The following is a 25872-nucleotide window of genomic DNA, read 5'->3' as shown; positions in this document are numbered from 1 at the left end:
TAGTCTATCACGTTACTCTTTAGATTATGTAACGAAAATAAATTTTCATTTTTCCTCCGTGAATACGGTAAAAAATATTTACTAAACTGTTAAAGCAGTATATACATATATTTTCTCTTTGGTGTAAAAGACATTTTTGCTGAATATTGTAATATGTGATCGTCTGTTCTGAGATTAATAACTAAAAAATAGATACAAGGACAATTGAAGTAAAAATGATAAAATATTCAATAGAAAATGTATTGTTTTGGATAGTTACAGATTGATAGAGAGTGTCATAGTGATGTTTGATAGAAAATTCAAACAATATATTTGAAACGGCGTCCAGCATATTATACAGACCTTAGCAAAAAAATGTGACGGTTTCCACGAAACTATAAAATTGTATTGTTTGAGTGGACACGGAACCGAATAAAATTCTTCGAATAATAGTAGAAGCAGTGTAACAATAAAATTTCATTAAAAGGATTCCTTTTGCATATTTAAAATTTTTCGAAATTTCATTCCGACGCAGAAGTACAATAGGTGGCGCGCGAGTGCCTTCACACGTGGCCCAGCGAATTTTTACAGAAAATTGAATACCGAAAAATGATAGAAGTATGCATACGAGCTTCACATCTTTCTTTTCAAATTGCTCGCATTTATATGCAACGAAAACTATTAATTTGTCCATGTCCTTTGTGTAACCGTAACATCAAGTTCAAAATTGTATAATAGAGTGTTCATATTTGTTTTGCGTTGTATTTGAATTTAATTACGCAAGCTGAAAGCTACCTAACTAGGCCGAATGTCCGTTTTCTCGGGTTTCGCGTCTCGACAACAGTGCGCGCCGCGCCCTCTTTCGCGAGTGTACTCCCCTCTCTCTTTCTCTCTCGGGTTTTGCGTCTCGACAGCAGTGCGCTCTCTTTCGCGAGTGTACTCCCCTCTCTCTTTCTGGAACGGTGTTCTCTCTCAACGCCTCATTGTTGCCCGCTCCACCGTTCTTCGCGTGGCATTGTTGTTCATCGTGACTGGCCGGTCCTCTGCCGCTGTAACCCCCCATCCCGGACGAGCCCCCATATGTAGGAGTCTCAACGAAAAATAAGTTCATGTGAAAGTGTTTTTAATGGTTTCGATCTTTCACACGAACTGTCATGTACCGCTGCCCGGCACTCACATAAATGACATTTGATGTTTCAGAAAACGTTTCCCGTACATTTTTTCCTCTTACATTCGAATTGCGTTTAATCCCACAAAAATTTATCTTCTTTCAAAATAGCTTAAAATATCGTCACCAAAAAGTTATCTTTTTTTCCCATTTTTGGCCATTTGAATCATACTAGTCTATCACGTTACTCTTTAGATTATGTAACGAAAATAAATTTTCGTAGGCTCTATAGAAGCTCTGCACGTAAATAAACACATCATTTTCAAGCGTAACTCGTTTTGAAAAGTAGAAATGTTTTATTCATAATTGCTTCCTCTCTTCGTCCACGTGGCATTCGTGAGAATCTGAAGATTTATTTTCAGGGTCGATTGTACACCTTGGAGGCCCTCGTTTCCTCCACTTCCGCAATAGTCTTTGTTCTTATAATCTACCCTAATTGCAGAACGCTCGTATAACTGGTCTCATTAAGATTTTATCTCAGCTGTCAAGTATTTTTTTCATTATGTTGACGTTTATAATCGATTTCCCAAACTGTTCTCAATATTTGTTTACTCTTTATTTATGCTTTATTTCTCACATTCGCGACAGCTGACGTGAATTTACCTCACTTCAAATTCCATTCCAGGTTCTGACAAAATCATGAAAATCTTTTTATTTTATACGTTTCATATTTACAACATTGATATTTCAAAACATATTTTGTAATTGATAAGACGATAGACAGGAAAGGGGAGTTTGTTTCGGTGATAAGATATCGACAACGAAAGCATTGTTTCGATGACCCTGTCCGATAAATAGTTCCCTACACTTGCTGTTCCAATGGAAGGTCGACGACCGGATGGATTTGAAACACAGAACAGGGAAAGTGGGTCGTGATTGTTAAGTGCTAAGACGTTAATTTTGGCATTCACGCGCTAGTTAATTACGCCAAGGAAAAAGAAAGTTTCGTGAGATTGGATGGAAAGCGAGATCGAAGTAGCAGTATCGAATCTGTAAATTCATCTACCTCGCATGTGGCGGTCAAAAAACTAATACAGATGAGGTTAATTAATTTTTAATGACCGGTAGCATTCTTACAATAATACTAATTTTAAAAAGATGCATCAAAATGTCTCGTATTGACTTTGTTGAAGAAAAGAATAGTAGCTTCATTTGAAAATGACAGATTGAACAGTAAAGGGCAGAATAACGATTTTCGGAACGTGCCATGAAATAGTAGAATTTCGCTAAGGTTAAAAGATTTTTAAACGGAAATCCTCGCTTTGAATAGACCCTTTCAACGAAAGCTGATTCTATTATTCTGAACTTCACCTTCGCGGTCCAATGGATTCTTCTCGCACGACTGCCCTAGTCAATTTATTGGGAAAAATATTTAACATTCAATGTATACAGTATGTTAGCATTTCAATAGGCCAAACGTCAGGAATAAATTGTTAAACTTGGCAGGAGACCATAGTACCCTACAGTAGACGAAATCTGGTTTATTAACACGTATGTTAAAATAGGACAAAGACATAATCCAAAGAAGTTATCAAAGCTTTAAAGAAATGCTTCAGAAGACACCAAACTATAAACAGTACCTTTAAAGAATTTCTACAAAGAAGTTATCGAACAATACACAATTCGTTAACAAATTTTGTTTGCTAACGAATTTTTGCTGGATTTCACAACAATCAGTAAAATCTATTGCTACAGAAGATTACAAAACAGTTACGTTCTTTGTTGACAGAGGAAACGTGTTCCATTATTTAAAAACTGAATTTAACACAAGATACGTTATATTCTGCTTGAAATAATAACATGTTCTTTGATAATAACACGGTAAAAGAAGAGCCTGTACCCAGGTAAATATCTGAGTCTTCTGAAACAAGACCTCGAACACGATAAAAAAAACAGTGTACTCTGTTAAAATTGAAACTTACTAACTAAATTATACTTAAAAAATTGAAAGTCTAGTATAATCATCTAACTGTACGATAGATCACTGTATCGAACACAAAGGCAAAATGTGCCAAAAGTAGATGACACAAGATTAGATCGTTGGGTGGGTTGGGAACAATAGTCTTTCCTTTGGCTGAAATAAATCTGTCTCTGTCGCCATTCCAACGGTTGAATGTCGCTTTTTTATCAATACCTCGTAATCGAATGTATCGGTTACCGTGCTGGCATTCATTTCTGGGGCATCAGGACGATGATAAAGAGCCGGCCAAGGAACAGCCAAAGTCAGGAGCGACGGTGGACGCGTTGCTCCAAAAATCCGACGAAACGAAGGAACCTGTAAGGGAAGATCTTGTCGCGCGATTCGATAGAGTCATACGAGGCGATCCAGATGAAACTCTCCAGGTGCGACATTCGCCAATCTTTAACGTAAATACTTTTAAAAGAACATACGAACACCACTGAAGAATATTTTACGAAAATAATTAATGATAAAGCGAAATTAGTACTTAAATAGACACTAAATCGATTACAAATTCTTTTTTTTGTGAAATAGATAAATATTAACCGTATTTCTCTTGAATCTTAAAATAATTTCATTCATAAAAACATGAAGTGTGAATGTCGATTTGTAAAATGTCGAGGGTTGACTGGCCTCTTAAAGAGCGATACCAATTTCCTGGCGTCGTGGTATTAAAGCGAGATCCATTAATGGCACTCCCGTGATAATTCGTGGCACATTACGCAGTTTCGTCGGCAGAAAGACGTCAATCTCATTAATGGTTCCATTCCCACGCGAATGTAATTCCGATGGAACTTGAGGAGGAGTGGCGAACTTGAAGGGGGATTAAAGCACCGAGGGGGTTTCCTCCCCTGCGTGTAACGGGTGATCACACATCAGATTTCTCTGTCCACAGCGACGAAACGACCGTGAAGAGATCCGAAGGAGGTTGGCGATGGGTCCAGACGCTGAAGACTTGCGCGCTGAACGCGGAAGAAAGCCCAGCCTTCAGTCGCGGCTGCAAAGCGGTCGGTATCGCTCGAACCCTTAACGCTCCCGAACACCTTGCACCCCTAGAACCATGCTTCTTTCTTGTTTCATTGTGAAAACATTCGCGCGCAATCGTACCGCCACACTTACCAATTAACGTGGAAATGGTACGTCTGATGGGATCTATGGTGACATTTTCTCCAATAGAAATAGTGTTGGTTAATGATTGTGTGGGAGGAACAAGTTACAGTGTCTGTCGGTTAATTCAAGAATTTTGTTCGATTTATTTAATCCATAATGTTCTATTTATTTAATATAAAAATAATATCTAATGTTGAGTTAGCTAAAAGAATGATAATCTGAAATAGTTTAAAATGTGCTGTGTGGTTATATATCAAGTGTCACTCTTATTTGTATAGTCGTGGATCAAATGAAATTCTTGAGTTGATTTACAGAGATATTATTTTTGCAAGCAGTTTGCAAAGTGGAAGCACAAGGGTATGAACAAATTTATTACAGACTTGAAGTGAACTACGAAACTGTTATTAATCTATTATTCGAATAAAATTTCCTCTGCACTCGGTTTAACATTATAGTGTTCATCGGTTCATTATATTTGATTGTTATACGTTCTTCACCTATACTTGAATGAGATCAAACAAATTACGATACAATCTCGGTAGTGGTATAACGATTTAATAAAAAGATATTATAAATACATATCAATTACAAACAATATTTACTGGTTTACTCATGAAGATTATTTTTCAAATTATTGCATACCTGTAACGATGTACAATTCCAATTTTTAATGTAGTTATAAAACAATAGTTCACATTTTTCTATTGATTTTATTCTCTTTAATCTCATTATATTCGCAGCAAAACAGACTGATGTACATTCAGACAAGAAATAACGTTCGCTAACTCCAGGTGCGAGCACGAGTGGGTTAATTAGCACAGGGAGCATACAAAACAAGCTTCCCTTGTTCTCCCAATCTTTGTTTCGATAATGGTAACACTGCAATATCGAATGAATATCACAAACTGGTGCACGAAGCAAACGAAATTCATACTTTACAAATGACTGTACATATAAATGAATTCAAATTAGGATTGAATTTAATGAATTTGAGTTCAAGTTTTGGAAATTATAAAATAAAAATGGTGTTCATTCTTAAATTATCGATTCAACTTAACTCATAGAAATGTTGTTGTTGAAAATGTAACTCTATTCTTCAGGAATGAATCTCCAGATCTGCTTCATGAACGAAACACCCTCGGACACGGAGTCTCCGTGCTCGGAGAACGACGCCTCGCCTGGATCCACGCCGACATCGCTGAACTCGAAGCAACAACAGAAACAACAAATGCCAATTAGACCTCAGGTGCTCAGTCTTCCTCCTTTAAGGCTCGATATAGGATCGAACTCGGCGCCGATCGATGAGGCTGACTTCTTCGCCAGACAGGCCAGGTTGCAGACCGAGGCGAGAATGGCCCTCGCACAGGCCAAAGAAATGGCGCACATGCAGATGGAGGTCGAGAGACAAAGGCTGAAACAAAGTCCCATCACGGAGATGGTCCGATCCAGCCTCGAAAAAGTGAGTACGCAATTAATAGTGACAATTGTTCGTCGATGAACAATAAATAATTGGGGACGTAAGCATTTCATTCGTTCACGTTTCCACCATCAGGATTCATGGTCCTCTTCAATAATACCAAATAATTCGTTTTCTGAATATTTCATATAAAAATATTTCCCTTTACTTTTCTCAGGTCGGTGTCCAGTTAGGCGAGGACAGACGCAGATTGTCCCGAGTACTTTTAACAGAGCTAAACGTCGCGCAGCTTCAAGTAGTGGCGAACGACTTGCACGCCAGAATTGCGACACTGAACGAGGCTCTGGTCGAGGGACTGCTGAGAAGGGACGATTTACACATGGAGCAAGACTCGATGCTCGTCGACGTCGAAGATCTCACTCGATACCTGTAAGTTTCGTTTTCTAGTGACGAGATCATTCTCAGACGGCCAGTTTCTTCTATTTCTGCTCCCATTTCGAGCTGCGCATTTCCCGACAGCTAATTAGGATTGAAGAAAAAGGGGGAATGCTCGTAAAAAGACGTATGCCCCATTTCTCTGAATGCAAAGTAGAACGAGGGCTCTTGAAACAAAAATCGATGTTTTTCCGGCGCTAGGGTTGGCCAACCATACTTTTTTCCTGGCGTTTAAGCCCCTTTGTTTAGCGAATTACGTTCCACGCGAGTACCACCCGCTAGAAGTGAGCGCATTTCCAAGCAAATTCTGCGAGCGTTTCTCTAAACAATTGGGGCTGATTGCGGGAAACGCAGCTCGATCTCCGTTCCTTATCGCGTGATTCTACGCGTCGTAATTAATAGTCTTTCAATCTTTGAACGTGTCACTTGTTATTTGCTACATAATTAATTCATTGGTATCGAGTAGAGTTTTTCTGTGAAAAAAAAAAAAGAGTACCCCTTTAACAATACCACCACCAACATCCTCCGTGCAATCCATGACGATCGATATATGTATTTTCGGGCCTGTCGCGCTAATAAACAGCTTCTGCTGCGTTCGCATGCACAGTGGTGCCAAGCAGGAGTCCCTGAAGAAGAAGCAAAACGCGAGGGATCAGCAAACCGCGAGCAGAAGTCATCAGCAAACGACAGCCGCGCAGAACAAGTCGTCCATGAAGCCGAAGCTGACGCACCGCGGTCTGGTCTCCTTGGTGAGAAAATAATGCCTGGCCACGAGACTGCGTGGTCTCGTCGGAAATTAATCGAGCAGGAAGCACTGTACCATGAAGACGCGATACTTAGGGTAGATCACCTCGAAAGCCATGGTCGACGAGCTGTGGATTCGGAACCGAAGCGCAGACTCGATCGCGTCATCGATCGCCGATGCTCGAAATCTCTCATTAAATCAAAGTGTTTTGAAAGAAAATTCGATTCGGAAGGAGGAATCGCGCGATCTTTCGAGACGGAAATAGCAGTTGTTTCACATGGAAAGACTAACGAAACCAGTTACATTGTCGTTTCGCTCCTGTCGTAGATTCAACGAGAGTTGAAAAGAAAAGTTCAATAAAACTCGTTCCTCTCCCTTATGACAGTTGGAGAGGGAAAGAGTGGTTTTTGCCAGAATTTCGAACATTTTTACAGCTTCGTCGTTACCAAGTGAAAGTATAATATACGTACATATATACATAACCGGACAAGTAGCAACGAGCAAAGTACCCTAACCATTGTAGTCCTGATCGAAACGAGTCCCCTTGTCTATGCAGTGCGCTTCTGAAACGTTTGGCCAAGCCTAATCGATACATTCCACTGGAAAACTATCGTATTGTCGTGAACAGAATTTTTGTTTTAAAGAAAAATCATTTCTTGGAAAAGATAAATAGAGCCAAGAAACTATTCTTTTTGCAATACAATCGTAGGTCCTCGGTATCGCTTGATTTCAGAGTTACGGAGACAGAAGATGCATACGTTTGCGAAATGTTTCGATGTTAGAATAAAGTATCGAGCGTGTAAATATTATTTGACATTGTTCGAATACGATAACGGGATGTAAATATAAATAGGAGAACATTCGTCGGAGCCCAAGCTTTCAGATTTCTTCGATTGGGAGATCGGTTCGGAACGAATTACTTAATTAGAGAGGCCACGATGAGATAGTTGCGGCGTAGAGGAGCTTGTCACTTTTCTCGAAGGGCCTTCCTGGAACGCTTCGACCGATGCGTAAGTTTGCGCAACTGTAACTTGAAACGAAAAGTATTCGCAGAAAATATAAAACAGTTTTCATCGGAACCAACGTAAGTTTGGCTGAACATTTCAGGAGAAGCCTGCGCGTCCAATTTCCTCCCTCCGCTCTGGTTATATCTTGCAGCCGTGCATGCATGTGTTTCCCGAGTGTATCGCCTTTATATGATAGCGTTAAACGGTAGGCAGATCTCTTCTCTATGTTGTAAATAAGCGAACAGCCGTGGTTCTGACGGCCAGCCAGTTCTGCAGCACGCGTTCCTCCGTCACCGGGATTTTTTCTTCTCCCTAGTCGAAGACGTTTCTCTTTCTCTCGACGTCTTCCAAACCCCGGCCCTGGCCCGGGCCGAATCGACTCGCCAGGCGACCGGGTAATTTGCCAGCAATTTACTCCTGGCGTAGCGTATCGAGCAATGATCAAGATGGAACGACGTCGACGCGCGTGTCGCGTGATCCAGAAGTGTCTGAGAACGAAAGCGTATCGTTGTAACAGGAATTGATTCGACAGTGACAGATAACGTTGAGGTAGAGACACCAGTAAGAGACATCTGTAAGGTTTTTGTTTTAACAGAAAATTTGCTGTGCTTCTGTTTCTTATTGGACTGCAATGCCTCTTCTTTATCTCTCAATACTCTGAGTTGAAACAAACGAAATTCAATATGCTCTTTAACACACAATTATCGAAAGGATTAAGGATAGTTTGTCTAGTTCTCAATCTTAAACATTGGATAGAAAGATAAATGGGCTCAGCCCACTTTCATGATAAACTATTCTCTCTCACTTTTGTTCTTCTAAACTAAGTTCCAACTTGACCCTGAGTTTAATTCAATTGAACGAAAGAACGAAATGTATTTCAATGAAAAGCGTGCACAAATAGAAGCCGTAGAAGCTACGCGTCGACGTTGTAAAAAATTTGATACCTAAACGTATCGCTTGTTTTCATTTGCTTGCGTAACATTAATGCAAGCTTTCTGTAAAAGTAACTGTGTGAAAGAAGCGACTTCAATCATTTGTACATACACGTATTGTTTTGTAAAAATCTCCATGCGCCGAGAAAAACGACGTCATTTGATCATTTCATCCATTTCAGCAACAGTGTGTTCCCGAAGATCACTTTTAATCGTCGAATTTTGTTTATTCTGTTCCATTAGTTTCACTTTGTACAAAAACAAAACTCACAGACACGCGCGCGCGCGCGCGCGCATACAGGTTCGAGGAACTACTGGTATTTAAAACTAGTTATTAAAATCGTGTAGCGATGAAGTGTATTTAAAAAGAAAAACAAAACAAGTCTATCGAATGTAAGCAAACTTTATCGTTCTATTTATACTTACAAAAATTAACACGTATATTTATCGAAACCTACTCACTTAATATCACCAAAGAAACGAATACATTCCTTTTATATCTTAATGCAACGCTAACAACTACGAAACGTCTTATTTAAATACTCTATTTATATTGTAGTAATGTTTATTCAACCTTGTGATCGTACTTATTTAATAATTCGTTTAGTAAAGTATTTTAGGATCGTTTGAAAAGTTTTTTTTTCGTCTATTTCATTGCTTGGCACGAGGAAGAGATCAATTTCAGTTGAAACAGTTCTTTCTCTTTGTAAAAATGCATCACCGTGTATCGCAACGAGGGAAGGGAACGAAGAACGAATCTACATATCCAGATATCGAACACAGGAACGATCGAGCACGCATAAAAAGGAAATGTATAAAAAAGAGGAAAGGAACAAAGTGGCGATTAGTCCATGTGCTAACCATAACAATGTATTCGAGTAGGAGAAACGGACTGATTAGACGATTCGAAGCAAAAATTCCTTTATCGACCGCCCATTAATGACAACTTAGACTTAGCAAAGGTAATCAAAAGTATATACATACATATATATTATATACGTTCGTATACTTGAAATGGATTAGTCCAAATTTTGCATAAACGTATTCACGGAATTCCATGTATTCATACTTAAAGATCTACCAGGTACAGCGAGTTTATTAAAAAAACGGGGCAAGATGTATATGTACAAGTATCGAATTCCGAAGCCCTTTAATTTCGTATTTGCGCTCCCTTTTGCCTCAATCACTTAACGAAGACACAAAGTTATAAGCGAAAAAGTGGCAAATAAAACGCAGAATGTTTGATCTCTGACAAGTTATTCGAAGTTATTCACCCATCAAAAAGAACAAAGCATTAGTATGTGACGATCTCTTCATTCACGTCACACAATTGTTCGAGGAGGGGAAGAGCGAAGCCGATTAGATCGTCAATCTCAGGAAATAATTAAAAGGTCGTCGACACGTCAACCGCAAAGAGTACCCTTTCATTAATTCGAGACATCGTCCCAGCCCGTCGCTGCATTATAAACGAACCATAATTAAAGATCGAGTATTCTTTGAAGTTGAAGAAGCCAACATCGCACGATAGAGATGAGCAAAATCACTCCACAATATAAAATAAAGTCCCTGGTAGCCGTATGTCTGTTTAATGCGATTTTCACTCTTTTATAAAGCATTTCTTGCGGAAGGTTTAGGTGTAGAAACATTAATCTTCTATACACGATGAAATCGTGTTCTTTACAGTAATCAATTTACATTTATTGTTTAGGAGATATCGTCGTTTTATTGAAAGCGCACTCATTATGACAGTCATAGTCAACTTGCCGTTTTATCAGCATGAATAGTCGTAACACCTTTAATACAGAATATGAAACAAAAGACGGACATACAAAAAGACCCCTAAACTACTCAATAGTATCTACAAATGCTTCTAACGAACTTTAAATAAAAAGAAATTCAAATTTCCCGCGAGAAATTGGTGCCGCCATTTACCGGTGAACATACCGAACTAATTTTCGGAGTATGGTCAGCGCCTCTATCGGGAAAACGCTCGAGTTTGCCCTTGGTAGTTCCTTTTTTCACCGCTAGATGGCGCTTTTAGATGGTAATTACCGACATGATGGTAATGTACCGATAGTGTCGGTAAAAAAGGCCAGTGTAAGTAGCGTTATCTAGAGGTGAAAATAAGAACTATTCGAGGACAAACTTGGGCGTTTTCCCGATAGAGGCGCTGACCATACTCCGAAAATTAGTTCGGCCTGTTTACCGCTAGATGGGTATTGATTTGAGCGAAAATACCGAGAACCCACGAGAGAAACTGTGTTAGTTTAAAAATTTTAAAACGAAGGCTAGTATTATATAAATAACAGACAACGAGTGAAACCAACAAGCAATTTATTAGTAACATTTCTTCTATTGTATCGTTAATTGTCCATTGTGAAACATACAATTCATTAATTGTATTATTTAATTACAATTCAGAATTTTATAATAATTTCTTTTATTAAATAGTTCAATTTTTATTATCCATTGTGAAACACATATTTTGCCATTTGGATATACTACATACTTACGTTTTAAAATATATATTCACATGAAATGCATGTTCCCGCAGTACAGACCAGCAAAATAAATTCTAAACTCTTCCTCTAATTTTGAAAAGAATCAGTTCAAAATTGTTTACCAAACTTTGGTGCTTCGGTGACTAAGAAACGATACCAAGTGTTTTTAAATTGTCTTTTTAATATACTTCCATATTTTTAAAATAAAAAGTTAGAAATATTTAGTTTTATAGGAATTATTTTCTTTTCATTTCTACATTGCTTGTGATGTTGTGTAATAACTTATGTTACAACTAAAAAAAAATCTTTCAAAGAATTCCGACTTAAATATCTATAAACAAATTACCTAAATGGTTTCTTCAAACTTATCGAAGCCCGAAACGTTAAGGTAATAAACGCCCCGACGCTATACAACTCATTTTCATTTATTAACGAGCATCTTCATATCTAACGTTTACTTTCGACTCTCGTAAATTAATTGTACACGGTGTCAAGATGAAAAATTAATCACTAGGGTCAAAATGAGTTTGACATGTCTGGCATGAGGCCTTTTGTACTTGTACAATAATCTGTAACAGGTCCTCGGGATGGGTGCGTTCGTTGCATTAAAAAATAAAATGAAAAAAGGAAAGAAAAATGGCAGTCGAGCGTTGGGCTCTGTTTTGTGTATTGTCTTACCGTTAGCATTATAAATATATAAAGACGATAAAATATCGATCGAGGCCCCTTCGTGCAGGAGAGGATCGTCGGATAGAAGAGACCATCGCGAGATCTGTGGTATCCGACGACGTAACATTCAATTCATCAATTCGGCGATGGTGGAAACGTCTAGACTCGCGTTAATTATCTACAAAATACTTTAATCGTAATATTAATTAATAATATACAGATTGTAAATAACTAAACAATAATAAAATATGCTCTAACAAGTTCTTTCGCTTCTTCTTGCTTCTGTCTCTTTCGTTATCTCGCATTGTCAATTTAATTTTTCAGCCCGCCGCCGGGAAAAGTCCACACGGGGGGAAGAAGGCACGGGGCAGTAGTGGAAATGGTGTTCCTATTTAATCATGATCGATTCGTGCATCTAGCTCTCGCAACTTGTCTATTAAACCAACGAATACGACGTCACGCGCGTAACGAGCTACCTTTTAGCTTACGGAAGCTCCCTTTCCTCGAGAACCAAAGGAAAGAAGTGACCTGAATCGAGGCCCCCAGGTTAAAACAGAATCTTTTGGAGGAAGCAATAAGCAACATTTTTGGTAGAAAGAACGGTTCTGTTGCGTTTCATCCCTTATCTGTTTCTTGAACTCATCGATAAAATTTTTGCTAATCTTAAAAGTTGTAATTTCAAAAGCTAGTACTTCAAAATTTTTAAAGAATTCTTTACTTTAACTATCTTTGCTTTAAACTATCAAATGATGATTATATTTCACATTGGTCGAGTGAAACTTTGCCTTTGTAACGGTTCAACCAGATAAATATTACAAATAAATTCCTATGCAGACGCGCTCATTCGTTACCTATTAAGTAAGTAGAATTATGCCCATTTTTCTATCTGACTAGCAAATTCTGGACAAACCGCAATGATATCGCTCTTTGTACCAAAAATTTAGTATCGCTAAATCATGAACTGATTATGACAACAATATTTTTCGTGTAAGTCTGAGGCCCGTTGGGCCCACCCTATGGTAGAGACTGCGGAGGGGAGCACCATTTAAAAAGACGTTTAACGCGGGAACACGTAGCGACCTACACGGAGGGGACGAGTTAACAGCCGACGAGAAATTTCATTAATTTTTACCGCTCGTCCCATAGCAAACGTGGTCTACAACGTCGCCTGAGGTACCATGGTAAGAACACAAGCGGCGACGACGAATTAGTAATACGTTCTCTACGCTCGTTACAATTTGCTTTTCCTTTACTTCTTCTTTTTTTTTATTATTTTTTTTTTTTTTTTAATCCAATGCCATTAACGATCGCGAAACTCACTCGGCACCGACAACAAAACACCCTAAGCCTCTCGATTATGCGCGTTTCCACTTTCCAAGATAATAGCGAATATCGTACATCGTATTAAAAATTCTTAAGTTACAACTGTAAATATTATCTCTACTATACAATCAAGCTCGTTCGTGGCACTGTTCCTTTAGCGTTCACCATTCTACGACCCATCCATTATCTTCGCGTCCCGTCACGCGGTTGCGTTCTACGAATAACATGGCAATATGATGGACAAAGATTTACAATGTACAAAATTAACAAACCCGTCGAGCCTGCGAACATTCTGAAAGTCTTCTAAGTGGCAAACATAATACGCTCGAAAAGAGAAGGAATTTAAAAGCGTGGAAGAAATGGAAAGAAAGTAAAGAATTGCCTAAAAGTGTGAAAGTACGTAGACAAAAGTTTCTTTTAGATATTTTAGGCCTTCACAACCAGGTTCTTCATAATTGATATCGAAACTTTATCCACGGAGAGCCTATGTACAGGCTTTTTAATTCCAATGATTACCTCTTGGAATTTCTTGACTGTGTTGTTGGTTGTCTACTTACAATGCTTAATTTTTGGAAACAAACAGGGACTCAGACCTATCTACCGAGTTATTCTGGGTTATTCACGTATCTGGTGTCATTTAACCCTTGAAAGGACCCAAATATACAATTAATAAATTTCAGCAGATAATTACTGGATCTGAAAAACCTATAAATAAATTCACAGCAGATAAAATGTTACTATCAACTACAAAGAGTTTCTTTGTTCGGACGGTTCCGAGTGTATCAAAGGAATTTCAAACTCCCGAGAGTTTCGAAGCTCGATTAATATCTCCCATTAGTAAATTCACGGTAAAATACTTTCAATGTTCGGCGTTCTACGCTTACACCGATCGACGCATTACCAGCTCCCAGTAGGGTCGACCCTCTCAACGCGACACTTTACATACTTTAATCTTGAAACGTATAAAAATAATAATACTATCGATCTGGCGTAGTAAATACACAATATTAGGTGTTTCCAAAGCGCGCGTTCAAATAACCGTCAACCGAGCAAACCATTGGAGCGCGATCGACGTTTCTCTGTAACCCTGTCAATGCTGGTTGTCTAGAGTTTAAACGACTGCAAGGAATCGTTCCAGACTTGTCTTCAGAGTTATGTGAAATTTGCCTACAGGAGTATTTTTGGTGAAGACGCCGATCACCACATTGCTGTAACTCATGTCTCTACTCAAAAATACTGCCAAAAAGAGCATGTCTCGACGTTCGCTTGCAGAACGCTTGTAGGCGTCCACAGGCCGCAGGTTATCGACAGAACGCTCGTAACAGTTCACGAAGCACCCAAAGGATTAAAAAGTCCGTCCTTTCTATGGAATCGTTTCAGGAATAACGAACGAGCCACTATCGAGTGAAAACAGTTGTTGCGAATGTATATGTACAAAGGGAAAATCATATTTAAGCGTCTACGAAAAAAATCACTATAAAAACTCGACCCATCCTCTCATGGAAAAATGACAATTATAAAACAACACGGTGATCCTGGGAACGCTAGCGGATTATCGACAAACACGCGATTATACGTGCAGTCCGGCAAGTCCGAGGAACACGGGCCACGTTCTTAATTTATTACGACCCCTATGCTCGTTTGTAAATATTATTATCAACGACTTGTAAATAACAGCTGCACGCTTCCGCTCGTTAAAATCGCCTAACTTCCTTCCTAACTTTTACAACATCTTATATCGATCGAGTTTCTATATCGTATACCGGATGTTCATATTATCAGCACTCTCATAAATGTCGGTACGCGTTTCTATGGAAACAATTGTTAAGAAAAAAGAAAAAGCAAGAGAAAAAGCTTTCGCTATTTTTTGCAATCGGGGTCCGATTATATATATACTCCTATAGCTATGTATTAATCTCTTAATTTTTGATGTATATAGTAAAGGAGCAAACAATGATTCACGACAGTGGCATTATTCAGTGAATAATGAACTATCTGCGATCTACGTATTTTGGTATTTTTTTTTATAAACAATAGGATGGCTTAGCATTTGCAAATGTTTTAGTTTGCTTAAATTGTTACTACGATTAATGGTTATTTTAATAGTTTTCATCATGCCAAATTAATATTTCAACGCTTTTTATCCTTCCTGTTTAAAAAGCATAGGATATGTAATACGTTTAAATATTGAATTGGCATGATAAAGATTATTAAAACATTTATCACTTGTACTAAATGAACATGAAGCATTATTATATTGCTATAATTGTTCACAATTAATGCCTGTGTCTAGTCTCCTTTTCTAAACAGTACCGTGATCCTAAAAATATTAAAAATCTTCTAAACTATGCCGTGAGCTTGAAAAGGTTGAGAGTCACTGACACAATCTCTTGTCTGACAATTTCAAGAGTCAGACATGTGGTCCGTATAAGAGGCCGAAAAGACAAGTCATACTCGTAGTACAAGTAATTATACTCTACATTATTGCTTAATATTTCATGTTCTTTAAGAGAATTATTTTTCAAACTTGCTCTGTCGCATTTCCTATATTCTTCTAATCGATTAGCAAAGGCAAATTGGACGTTTGTACTGGCGCGTGAAAAGATTCAGCGCCTGATTATGGCACGCACACTTAGAAATTAAACAGTAAGATAAGGATTTAAGTCAACTTTCAGAGCTGATAATAAATTACGAATTATGAAGGCGATCTGAATAATTTTGTTTAATGGAAAGCTCCGTCTTTCCTCATGTTATTTGAAAGCGGCTGTCAAGATGAATTCAATGACATATGCCGCTATAAGGTCACCGTCATGATTGAAATTTACTGCTAATTTTGAAGATTGATTTAAACCAACGCATTCCCTACAAAGAATAACGAAAACTTTTCCCTTGGATTTTCGTTTTATATCGCTTATAAAAAATCCTGGATACTAAATGCCGTCACACTCGATCAGTTGCTCAAGGTCACTTCTCTAATCGTACATAACACCAATGACAACTCTCACTTTTTCACCATGAATGACAGAATAACCAAACGATGTAGCGAAAATAGTTCCTAGGTGGCCTATCTAATTATAATAATACGAACATCCTATAGATAAAATTCGTGTACGATGCGACTAACAAACTAGCTGCGGACAACAATCGATACGAGTACTCTTCTAATTCAAATTGGACTAGATGTCTTTAACCCTCCATTGTACAATGTAAAATTCAATGAGGTTTATGTTAGAGACATCTAATAACTCTGCATATTCGGCCACTTGTTGTTAGATTGAATCATGATTATATAAATAACCAAGAAATAACCTGTTCTCTGGAAGATAAAATAAAATTCGTACATTAGAGGGTTGAGACATACGAAATTTAAGTTCAAGGTTTGTCGACGTTACTGGAACTCCGCAAAGTATCCACGCACTTACATCTCGATCGTACCGATGTGATCGAGCAACTAATCTAATGTACTCTCTCAACTGATCGTTAGGAAGGATGTCGAAGTAACGAATTCCAACCAGGTATTGTCGATGCTAGCTAAGGTCACTTGCCCATGCTGGCATTTGCTGGCAGAGTGGCGGATCGTTGTTGCACCGATAAATATGGCTTCAAGGTAGATCTCGTAGACTCCCTGAAAAATAATAAATCGTTATCGATAAAACGCGTCACGTTATGAGAAATAATTGTGCAGCTCATTTGATCGCAAGTAACATCAAAACGTCATGAGTACGAACTAATGCAAAAAGATAAGCTCCAAATGCGCAACAGCTGTTCTCATCTATCGAAAGTGTAGAAATAGATTTTAATAGCCCCATTTTAATAACAAAAAGCATCGAAATTTATAACTTTCTGATTCCTACGTAAGTTTACAGGGATTACTTTTGTTTGCTCTGAATAGTTAAGTATAAGGATTATTATTCTATCATAATATCCTAAAACAGGCATAAAAAAGGAACGTTTGTTTGATAATTACACTACATGGGTATACGATTAAAAGTAATCCTTGTAAATCAAATTTGATTGCTATGAAATTTGATGTTTATCGTGCATAATATAGAAACATGTTGCTTATTTGTTAACATGCAATTTACTGATATGAAAAAACAACACACGAAAAGCTATACAAACTCACTATGACAGATTGTGAAACTCATTTTAAACACCAGAAGGAACAAATATCGATTAATTACTGCTCGTACTATCGTTTACATCATTGAAACTTTCGAACGTAAAATTTGTAGATTCAACTAAATTTATTAAAAATTAAAGTCGTTATTTAATGAAATAACATTTTTGTAGTATTAAATAAGTGTCAGCACTTATAGTTCGCACGTTCATATTAACATTAAACGCGTGCAAACATTTAAATCGGGTAGCAACATAGCAACCGATTTTTAAGCGAAATCAAACAAAACTCAGCAGCAAAAAACTCAATTGTAATGGAAAAATGTCGATTAATATTACCGGTTACATTTATTTACACTTTCAACATAGAGAATAAATTTAAAATTCTCAGTTGCTTGAGCGGGACAGTCGACACGCGTGTCGTTGTGTAAGTTTACCTAATATTTTTTAAATTTCCAGTAAAAAAATTGTAAATTTCAAATGGTTACATTAAAAATATAATTAGCAATTGTACTTTTTTCCTATTCTTTGTTCTTGTAAGTAGTAGTATGTTTATAAGGGAAGCCTGAACATAGATCCAATGAGGAAGTAATTATTTATTAGATTCAATACATACTCGATTCGATTCGAATAGAGCAGTAATCAGTTTAGTTTGGCACAAATAAAATAGTAGGGTTAGGTATTAATAGACTAATTGTTCTCAACCAACTAATCGATTACGTGATGCGTTTAAAAATTTAGTCGTTAAAATTGACCGTGATTAACCTCAATCGATTGTTGAAATTAATTGTTAATCGCCTGCGACTATAGTTAATTAAATTAATGGTTTTTCTTTAATAGGCACAAGTTAAAAACGTGGAAAATTTCAGCCCTACTAAATGTACTAAGTATCGTGCCTGCTTTTGTGTTCTAATGTAGAATAAAAAAGATCGAGCGTCGATTCTGTGTAAGGAAACGGAAGAGCAAGAAAAATCAAACGGCTCTAACCTCGCTACACCCAATCATGCGATGCCACAATACAAGAGAGCTACTTAGTCTCCGGTTACGTTGATTCGCACGGCTACGCTACCTTGGCGAGACACGCTGCCCCGTGCCATCGACGTGCGAGTTCGCCTTGTAGCCACATTTTTGTACACGTCTAGACAGTCTTGTGACCCAGTACTTCTGCTCATCAGGACTACCAGCCAGAATTAATAGTTCACGGGCGCTATTTGGATCATAGTGCAATTTACACGGCGCTATGGCATCTTCCTTCTTGTCCAAATGCTCTTTATGCACTTTTATGCGACACCCTATGTGCAACGTGTTAATTTAAAATGTTTTTCTATTAAGACTTTTCTATATTGATAGTTTTGAAGGTAACAATAAACGGTTGTTTGAAAATGTTCAACACAAATAATAAATGACTTATGTTTTCGTACTTACTTCGACACTCGAGAGCTGGTGGCGGTCGAAACATATGCCACAGTTGTTTCGAGCATACCTCACAAGTTGTCGGCATGTGATACGATATTGAAACAAATTCGTGGCCTTTTAACGATTGTGTGCCTGGTTTATCCGTTAGTTGTGGCAGTTCTACTCCGGGCAGTGTGTTTCCTTCGTCGCCAGGACGCCTTGCTTCACCTTCACCCGCATACAATAACTGTACACGGAAAAAGGATACGGTTGAGCTCACGTTTTTGATAAACAGAATATTTATTATCGTACGTGCTGTTTACCTGGAAAATTCTCGGAATATCTTTGGCATCGGCTCGGATGACATCACCCTGAGTAACAGATCTAACGTGGAAGACTTTATTTAGATCCAATATTAAAACTGGATCGGCATTTAATTTATCGTTTTCGCTATTGTAAAATATTATCTTCTTCGAAGAGACAACGACGTATTGCTTCTTCCACCCGTGCCTTTTAATGTTTTGTTTATTTGGCACATTTAACCAGCCTTCCAATCTCAACGTACCGTGTTCCGATAAAACAGAATCTTCCCCGTCATTCTCTACGGATGAAACACTAGCAGTTTCCGAATTCAACGACGCGATCTTCATTTGCAGCGTTTCTATCTCTGAATCCTTCGAGTCAAGCTCCATTTGTAACCTCAGTTTCGATTGATTTTCTTCTACCAATTGAGCCTGTACGAATAGGTTAACGTTAAAAAAAAGTGAATGATTATATGGAAAGATTATAGATGTTAGTATTTTATTTACTTGTAAATCTTGCAAATCCTTTTGCCATTTAGCTGCCAGCTGTCCGTATTTTTCCCTCTCTTGGGTAAGCTCCTGTTGCAAACGTCTGTAATCTTTCTCTTTCTTTCTTAAATCTGCTGCGGATGCTTTGTTCTTAGTCTTACCACTCGAAGATAAGTCTTTCCTGTTCATGATCTCTGCTAATTTATTAACCGCTTGTTGTTTCAATAGTTGCTCAGTCTTCAGTTTACTACTGAGTTTTTCTATTTCTTCAGCATTAGATTGTGCTTTAGTAAGTTGGTCTTGCAATTCTTTAAGCCGTTTACTTAAATCATCCTTTTCCTTAAAGTACTGATCAACATTCTTCTTAAGTTCAACTTCGCTGTCTTTAAGTCGATTTATCATTTGTTCCTTAGTATTTAATTCTTGATGATGTTTGGCTACTCCATCTTTATATTCCAACTCTTTCATTGTTCGTTCTTTTTCAAGGTCTGCTACAGTTTCTTCGGCTATTGATCTTGCTAAAGCTTCACTGTCTCCTCTAGCTAACGATAATTGTAACTGATGAACTAAAGAACTGCGTTCTTCTTCCAACTCTTGCTGTAACCGTATTTTTTCCTCAAGCTCTTCTCGAAGTTCTTGTGTCTGTGTTTTATAAAGAGTCTGTGGATAACAAAAAACAATCAATTATAACGATATCGAAGTAAAATGATAATCTCCTCAAGAAGAGTAATTTAAAGTGCAAACTTGCCGAAAAGTATGCTTCTGCTTCTAACTGCTCTTGTAATTCCTTTGTTTGTAACTGATCCACGTTTCTTTGAGTTTTCAAGTGATGTAATTCTTCTTCTATTTGTCGTTTGGCTTCTCTCAGCTGAGCAACCTCGCCAACTAACTGCTGTTCCCTGGCACGTAGTCGTCCTGCTTCGGATGACTGCTGTGCCAATTCAGTCTGCAGAACGTTTCTTTTCTGCTGTTCCTGTTCTACCTGACCCTGTAATACTTTTACCTTTTCTACCTCTTGCCTATGCTCACCCTCCAGTTTCTGTAATCGCTGTTGTATCTGACGATAATCCACGGAAAGCATAGAGGTTTGCCGTTCCTTTTCTTGTGCAAGCAGTTCAGCACGTTGCCTTCCACTTTTCTCCTCGTTTAGTTTTGCTTGTAGTGCTGTTAACATCACATTAATACATGAGTATAATTACTGCCTCTTTAATGATTAATTGATATAAAGTTTAGAAACTCAAGTACAGTATTGTACATACGTAAACAGAAATACCATTTATCACGGTTAGCAGGAAATTTAAAACATTACAATTAGTGATGAAATGATATAGAAATAAAACTGTGATGTAACTGTATGATATGTACGTACATGAATGCAACATAATTTGCAAAAATCAGGGTCTTTGTAACATGTAAAATTGATGTAATTATTTAACAGTATTTAGATATATTGTACTTTACATAAAAAAGGAAAAGAAGAATTATAATATCCTATTGTAGTTACTCAGAACAAATTCACAAAACTGGCACAATAAAACATGAATTTATAAGAATTAGTGTACATTACCTTCAAACGTTTTATTCTTTCGCCCTGTTATGCATATTAAAGTAAAAATGTGCAACTTGTCAACCATATAATATTACTAGTATTTAATTTAAAATTTAATCAATTTACCTTTAACAACTTCCAAATTAGCTTCCTCTTTTGATAATATACGCAAACGTTCTGTCTCTTGATGAGCCACCACTTCTTGATTATACCTAGCTTGTGCAGCTTTCAACTCAAGAGTCAAACTAGCAGCTTCTTTTTCCAATGCCGAAATTCTTTCAGTTAATTGTCTATTATCCATGATAGCTTTTTCTTCTTTCTCGCGGCTATGCTCGAGTTCAAGATGAAGAGCAGAAAGACGGTTTTCCAATTCAACTGTTAAAGACGATGCTTGCGACCGCGAACTACGCTCTTTTGATAATTGCCCCTATGAAAGAATATATATAAAAATAAAATCGTCTTCTAGGAAACGTAATTCTTCTAGATTTTTTCAAATTTATTCAAAATTACTCAAGTAGAAAAATCAAAAACATTCTAGTACAAACACGATAAAATGTTCGATCCGACTAAGAAATCTAAAATCATATTAATATAAATACACACTTGTAGTGTTGCCACTTCCTGTTGCAAGTTATCTCGTTGCGCCTGCAACTGTGCTCTCGCTACCTGCAACTCGTTTGCCATTTGTTCTGCAGCTTGACGAGCCACGGTAATCTCTGTAGCTTGTTTCCGTAACCTCGTTACGGCTTCCGTTTCTCTTTCCAATTTTGATTGCATTTCTTTAATTTGTTTTTCTAATGTTGTGACACGTTCAGAAGTTTGTTGCGAATTGCTCGCATCGCGTGCTCTTTTCGTCTGCTCTTCGTCAAACTTCTTCTTTAATTCTACAAATAACGACTCTGCCTTCCTGCGCAAATCTGTTTCATGTTCTACCCTACGTTGTGCTTCTTTGTAATTATGTCTCAGCAAAGTCAATTCTTTGTCCGCTCTACCTATTTCTTCTCGTAATTCAGTTTCCCGACGTGTCATAGCTTCTAACTGGGTCGTCAAAGCTTTTTGTCTCGACTCCAAGGACTCTACTTGCCTTTTTTCTCGGTCCAATAAATTTTCTAATTGAGAAATTTTAATATCATCAGTTGTACCATTATTGATATGATTCTCTAATCCATCTACCGATTCTTTGCCACTAGCAGCCATTAACTGATAATCTCCTGAATATGTGAAACCAATAAATGGTAGATGATTTCCAGAAAATGCTTTGGGTACTGGAAAACTTTCCTCTGGACCATCTTCTTTATCAACGTCATCAAAATTACTGGTATCATCATCACCAGAAAGTTCTGGTACCACTGGCGGCACGCATTCGCGTAAATTTTCAAAAGTCCACTGATCATTTTTGAAAAAATGATGACTTTTTATTTCATCTACGCCATTTCTTCCCAAACGCTTAGTTCTATCCGTAAGAAAACCGCGTATCAAATTCTTGGCAGAATGAGAAATATCAACTTCTTGAGGAAAGTGTAACGAATTTCTATGATCCATAATCTTTGAATATGTTTCAACTAATGAATCTGCATAAAAAGGACCATCACCAACGAGCATTTCATACAAAAACACGCCAACTGACCACCAATCACATTCCCTTCCATATACACCTTCACCACCTTGAGACTGGAGCACTTCAGGTGATATATAATCAGGTGTACCTACTGCTGTATCAGACCGAACAAGTCCATCCTAAAGGGTACAGTACAACAATTAAATAGTTTTAAAAATTCATAATATTTTACTTCATAAATTTAGCAGAGGATAATATAAAAAACTATACATACAGCATCCATTCTCATACAAGTGCCAAAATCTGCAAGTTTTAAATGACCATGCTTATCAAGTAACATATTATCTGGCTTTACATCTCTGTGAACAAATCCCATAAGGTGTATCGCATCTACCGCAAGCACCACTTCCGCGCAATAAAATTTTGCCCATTTTTCTGGCACATCATAGTTCGACATTAAATTTACTAAATCACCACCTGGCATATAGTCCATCACCATATAAAGATACTTTTGATCTTGAAACGCAAAATGAAGTTGAACTATCCATTGGGAATTGGCATGTGCCATTATATCACGTTCTTCCCAAAAAAAAGCTGAATCCGATCGTTTAATCTAAAAAAGAAAAAAAACGGGAGATCATGAGACAGGAAATATATAAAGGTTCAAATCGTTATTAAAAATACATATATATTTCTTACCATTTCAAATTTACTGAGTAACTTCATAGCATATACTTTTTGCGTAGACTTGTGACGTACCAACTGTACTTCCCCAAATGCCCCACGACCTATCACTTTTATCAGAGTGAAGTCATCCATACGCATTCGCATTTTACAAATATCCTGAGCCACTGAGTCATCTGAAAGCATAAACAATTTTTTCCTAAGCACTTGTTCTTAGAAAATCTATGTTGTCATCAGATTAGCTCAGCAAATGTATTCAAATTTTTGCTTTGCATTGCAAAGTACCATTAACCATTTAAAAGTAGTGTAATCCAATTTTATATAACATGTTCAGATTCAAAAATTCATTACCAAGAATACTTTTACTAAAAGTATACGCTTTATTAATGAAGAATCAAAACTGTTATCGCTTTGTAGTTTTGACATTCAAAAGAGTATTTGACATGAACATTTTTTAGATTCATGAAACATATTAAATACTTACATCTATTCATATATGCTTCTATATTTTTCATACGTTTTACACTAGGATGCTCACAATCTGCCACTAGAGCTTGGACTGTATCCAATAAGCAATCAATATTTGTAACACTTCTCGGATCTTTTATACGTTCCTCCAGCACCCTCAGGCGCCTGCGCCTGTCCTCATCTCGTACTGCATCCATTTCTTCTATTAGAAGCTAGGAATAATTTGCCTCAAAAATGAGTTGTTCCTCCTCATGCATCAAAAGCAATGCAAAACAAATGGCTACATGCAATGCAAGCACAATTTATGCATTGTTGCAATACTGGATGGACAGTCCATGTTTCCTAAAACAACAAAAGAATACCAATCATATTAACTTCTGCCATAGAAATATTTACATTGGTTACATATTTATAAACTACAATATTAAACAAGTATTTCATAAAATCAAAAGTATGGTCATTGCCATATCGTTTTATAAAGTCAAGATAAAATACACAAGTGTTTTAATACATGGTAATCACCAAAGACATTATACATGTTTTGTTTATGATAAATGTAAACTAATTATATTACTAATTTGTAACATATGTTTGTATTACTTGATGTGTTATAGAAATAAAAACAATTTTGAAGTATGAAAGAAGCTAAACAACATTATAATAAAAATCTTACAGTGAAAGTTGAATAAAACTGTTGCTTTCATTTTCGCTTTTTATTAAGAAAAAAAAATGGAATAAACCGAACAAAACGAAATTATACTTGATAAGTACAAAAAAAATTGTTGAACATTACAAAACACAATATATGATAATTTAAAAGAATTTGTGTATAAAGAACGATCGTTAAGAAACAATAATTAACGAACTTTTTTAAAAAATAGAATCTCTCGAGTAATATTTATTATCTAGTTTTCACTTTAAATTGAATATCTAGTCGCAAACAAAACTATAGAAACTCGTTTTGTCACTTTCGTGGAAAGAATTTGTATAGCGAGATTGCGAGTCACGGGAACTATAAAAAAAAATCAAAGCTGAAGAATCTTTCTGCATGTTGATATTTAAATAGAAAATAAAAAATCCACAAACTGACAAGCCGAAGAAGTCTGTCAGGAAGCTCGTAGAGCTAAGGTGGATCCCATGCAGGTGCTTCTGAACCCGTCACAAAAGATTTCCTACGGATCCCGTATCTTTCCATAATCGGTTAATTAATGTCAGAAGAAAATCCACTTTAACGTACCTAATATCACGAATACCGTGTCCAGTACTCCGTCTAATTGGATAAAAATACTATAAAATACATTATGTTTCTACGTAAATTGGTCGCGATTGCACACAGCTGAGCCGTGCATGCGCCATTGGGAAAATTCACAACGGTCATCAAAACCAATGAAAAATCCGCGGAAAACTTAAATCGTTCAGTTCGTGTTTCGATTCATCTACAACGACCACGAAGAATCCTTAATCTATACCGTAGAAAACTGACATTTATTCCAGACAGACGAAATCTCACATTATTCCAGTTTAGAATTTATTAGCATCTTCAAGGATATTTTAGTTATTTGCACTGTATCCACCGTTTGAATGTCCGTTTTGTTTCGAAATTAGCAACATATAAATCACCCTTTCTCCATGTATGTACATTTATTTGCATCAGATCAAGCTTAGAATGTACCGCGCGTATTACCAAAAACTACATTAAAGTGGTTTGAGACGGAGACGGAGTATCAACGACTTCGGAAAAACGATGTAATGGCACGGACCTGAAGGACGATGCATACTGTCGTGGAGTTGTAACGACAGATGGAAGGAAAATCAACCTACAGAGATCCATCAGCCATCTTACTTTGGTCAACTAGTGGCGCCAACCTGTGTCAATTATTCGCCTAGATAAATACCTTTTCTATTATTATATGAGTTTATCCAAGACTATAGAAAGCTATTTTTTGCTGTATTCATTTTTGGGGAAAAATATAAAATATCCAACAGCGCGTTAATTCAAACCGACGCTCGAAGGAATGCCAATTTATTCCGATATACATTTGGCATACAATTATAGTTTCAA

At 37.1% G+C, this 25872-nt stretch overlaps 2 protein-coding genes across 12 annotated transcripts in view; one reads left to right on the top strand and one right to left on the bottom strand.

Annotated features, from left to right (window-relative positions):
- LOC128874011 (ras guanine nucleotide exchange factor B) overlaps window positions 1-10008 on the top strand; it is a 49386-nt gene extending 39378 nt beyond the window's left edge. For 4 of the 5 annotated variants that reach the window (XM_054118219.1, XM_054118239.1, XM_054118247.1 and 1 more), the window contains exons 8-11: window positions 4003-4114; window positions 5318-5676; window positions 5852-6063; window positions 6653-10008. In XM_054118219.1, the coding sequence (XP_053974194.1) occupies window positions 4003-4114; window positions 5318-5676; window positions 5852-6063; window positions 6653-6830 (861 nt within the window). In that variant the 3' untranslated portion in view covers window positions 6831-10008. The remainder of the gene's footprint in view (window positions 1-4002; window positions 4115-5317; window positions 5677-5851; window positions 6064-6652) is intronic. The other variant, XM_054118256.1, reaches the window with a different exon arrangement.
- A 1062-nt stretch (window positions 10009-11070) lies between these two features.
- LOC128873781 (rho-associated protein kinase 2) lies at window positions 11071-25678 on the bottom strand. Of its 7 annotated transcripts, XM_054117658.1 has the most exons (14): window positions 25048-25564; window positions 23827-24152; window positions 23358-23518; window positions 22933-23271; window positions 21704-22837; window positions 21227-21527; window positions 21119-21142; window positions 20555-20706; window positions 20300-20497; window positions 19570-20211; window positions 19084-19494; window positions 18791-19007; window positions 18435-18657; window positions 11071-16871 (listed from the first exon to the last, which is right to left on the bottom strand). In XM_054117658.1, the coding sequence occupies exons 2-14, from the start codon at window positions 24005-24007 to the stop codon at window positions 16784-16786; spliced, it is 4071 nt and encodes a 1356-aa protein (XP_053973633.1). In that variant the 5' UTR covers window positions 24008-24152; window positions 25048-25564; the 3' UTR covers window positions 11071-16783. The 7 variants fall into 7 exon arrangements, 5 of the variants coding, with proteins under 5 accessions (XP_053973633.1, XP_053973615.1, XP_053973598.1 ...); XR_008456487.1 differs by having other exon boundaries at window positions 18353-18657; window positions 20300-20706; XM_054117640.1 differs by lacking the exon at window positions 25048-25564 and adding an exon at window positions 25571-25678 and having other exon boundaries at window positions 20300-20706.
- Between the last annotated feature and the right edge of the window lie 194 nt (window positions 25679-25872).

This window comes from Hylaeus volcanicus, chromosome 1 (genome assembly GCF_026283585.1).
Source record: "Hylaeus volcanicus isolate JK05 chromosome 1, UHH_iyHylVolc1.0_haploid, whole genome shotgun sequence".
NCBI lineage: Eukaryota > Metazoa > Arthropoda > Insecta > Hymenoptera > Colletidae > Hylaeus > Hylaeus volcanicus.
The sequence above is the reverse complement of the archived record's forward strand: the minus strand, read 5'-3'. Positions and strand labels throughout refer to the sequence as shown.

What these genes read in the sequence shown, in the direction of transcription:
- LOC128873781 (XM_054117640.1), bottom strand. Translation starts at nt 24,007, where the DNA reads ATGGATGCAGTACGAGATGAGGACAGGCGCAGGCGCCTGAGGGTGCTG. An exon ending in AAAGAATAAAACGTTTGAAG is followed by an intron (nt 20,707 to 21,118) that starts GTAATGTACACT and finishes CAGCACTACAAG; the next exon opens with CAAAACTAAACGAGGAGAAA. An exon ending in ACCAGCTCTCGAGTGTCGAA is followed by an intron (nt 18,658 to 18,790) that starts GTAAGTACGAAA and finishes CGTTGCACATAG; the next exon opens with GGTGTCGCATAAAAGTGCAT.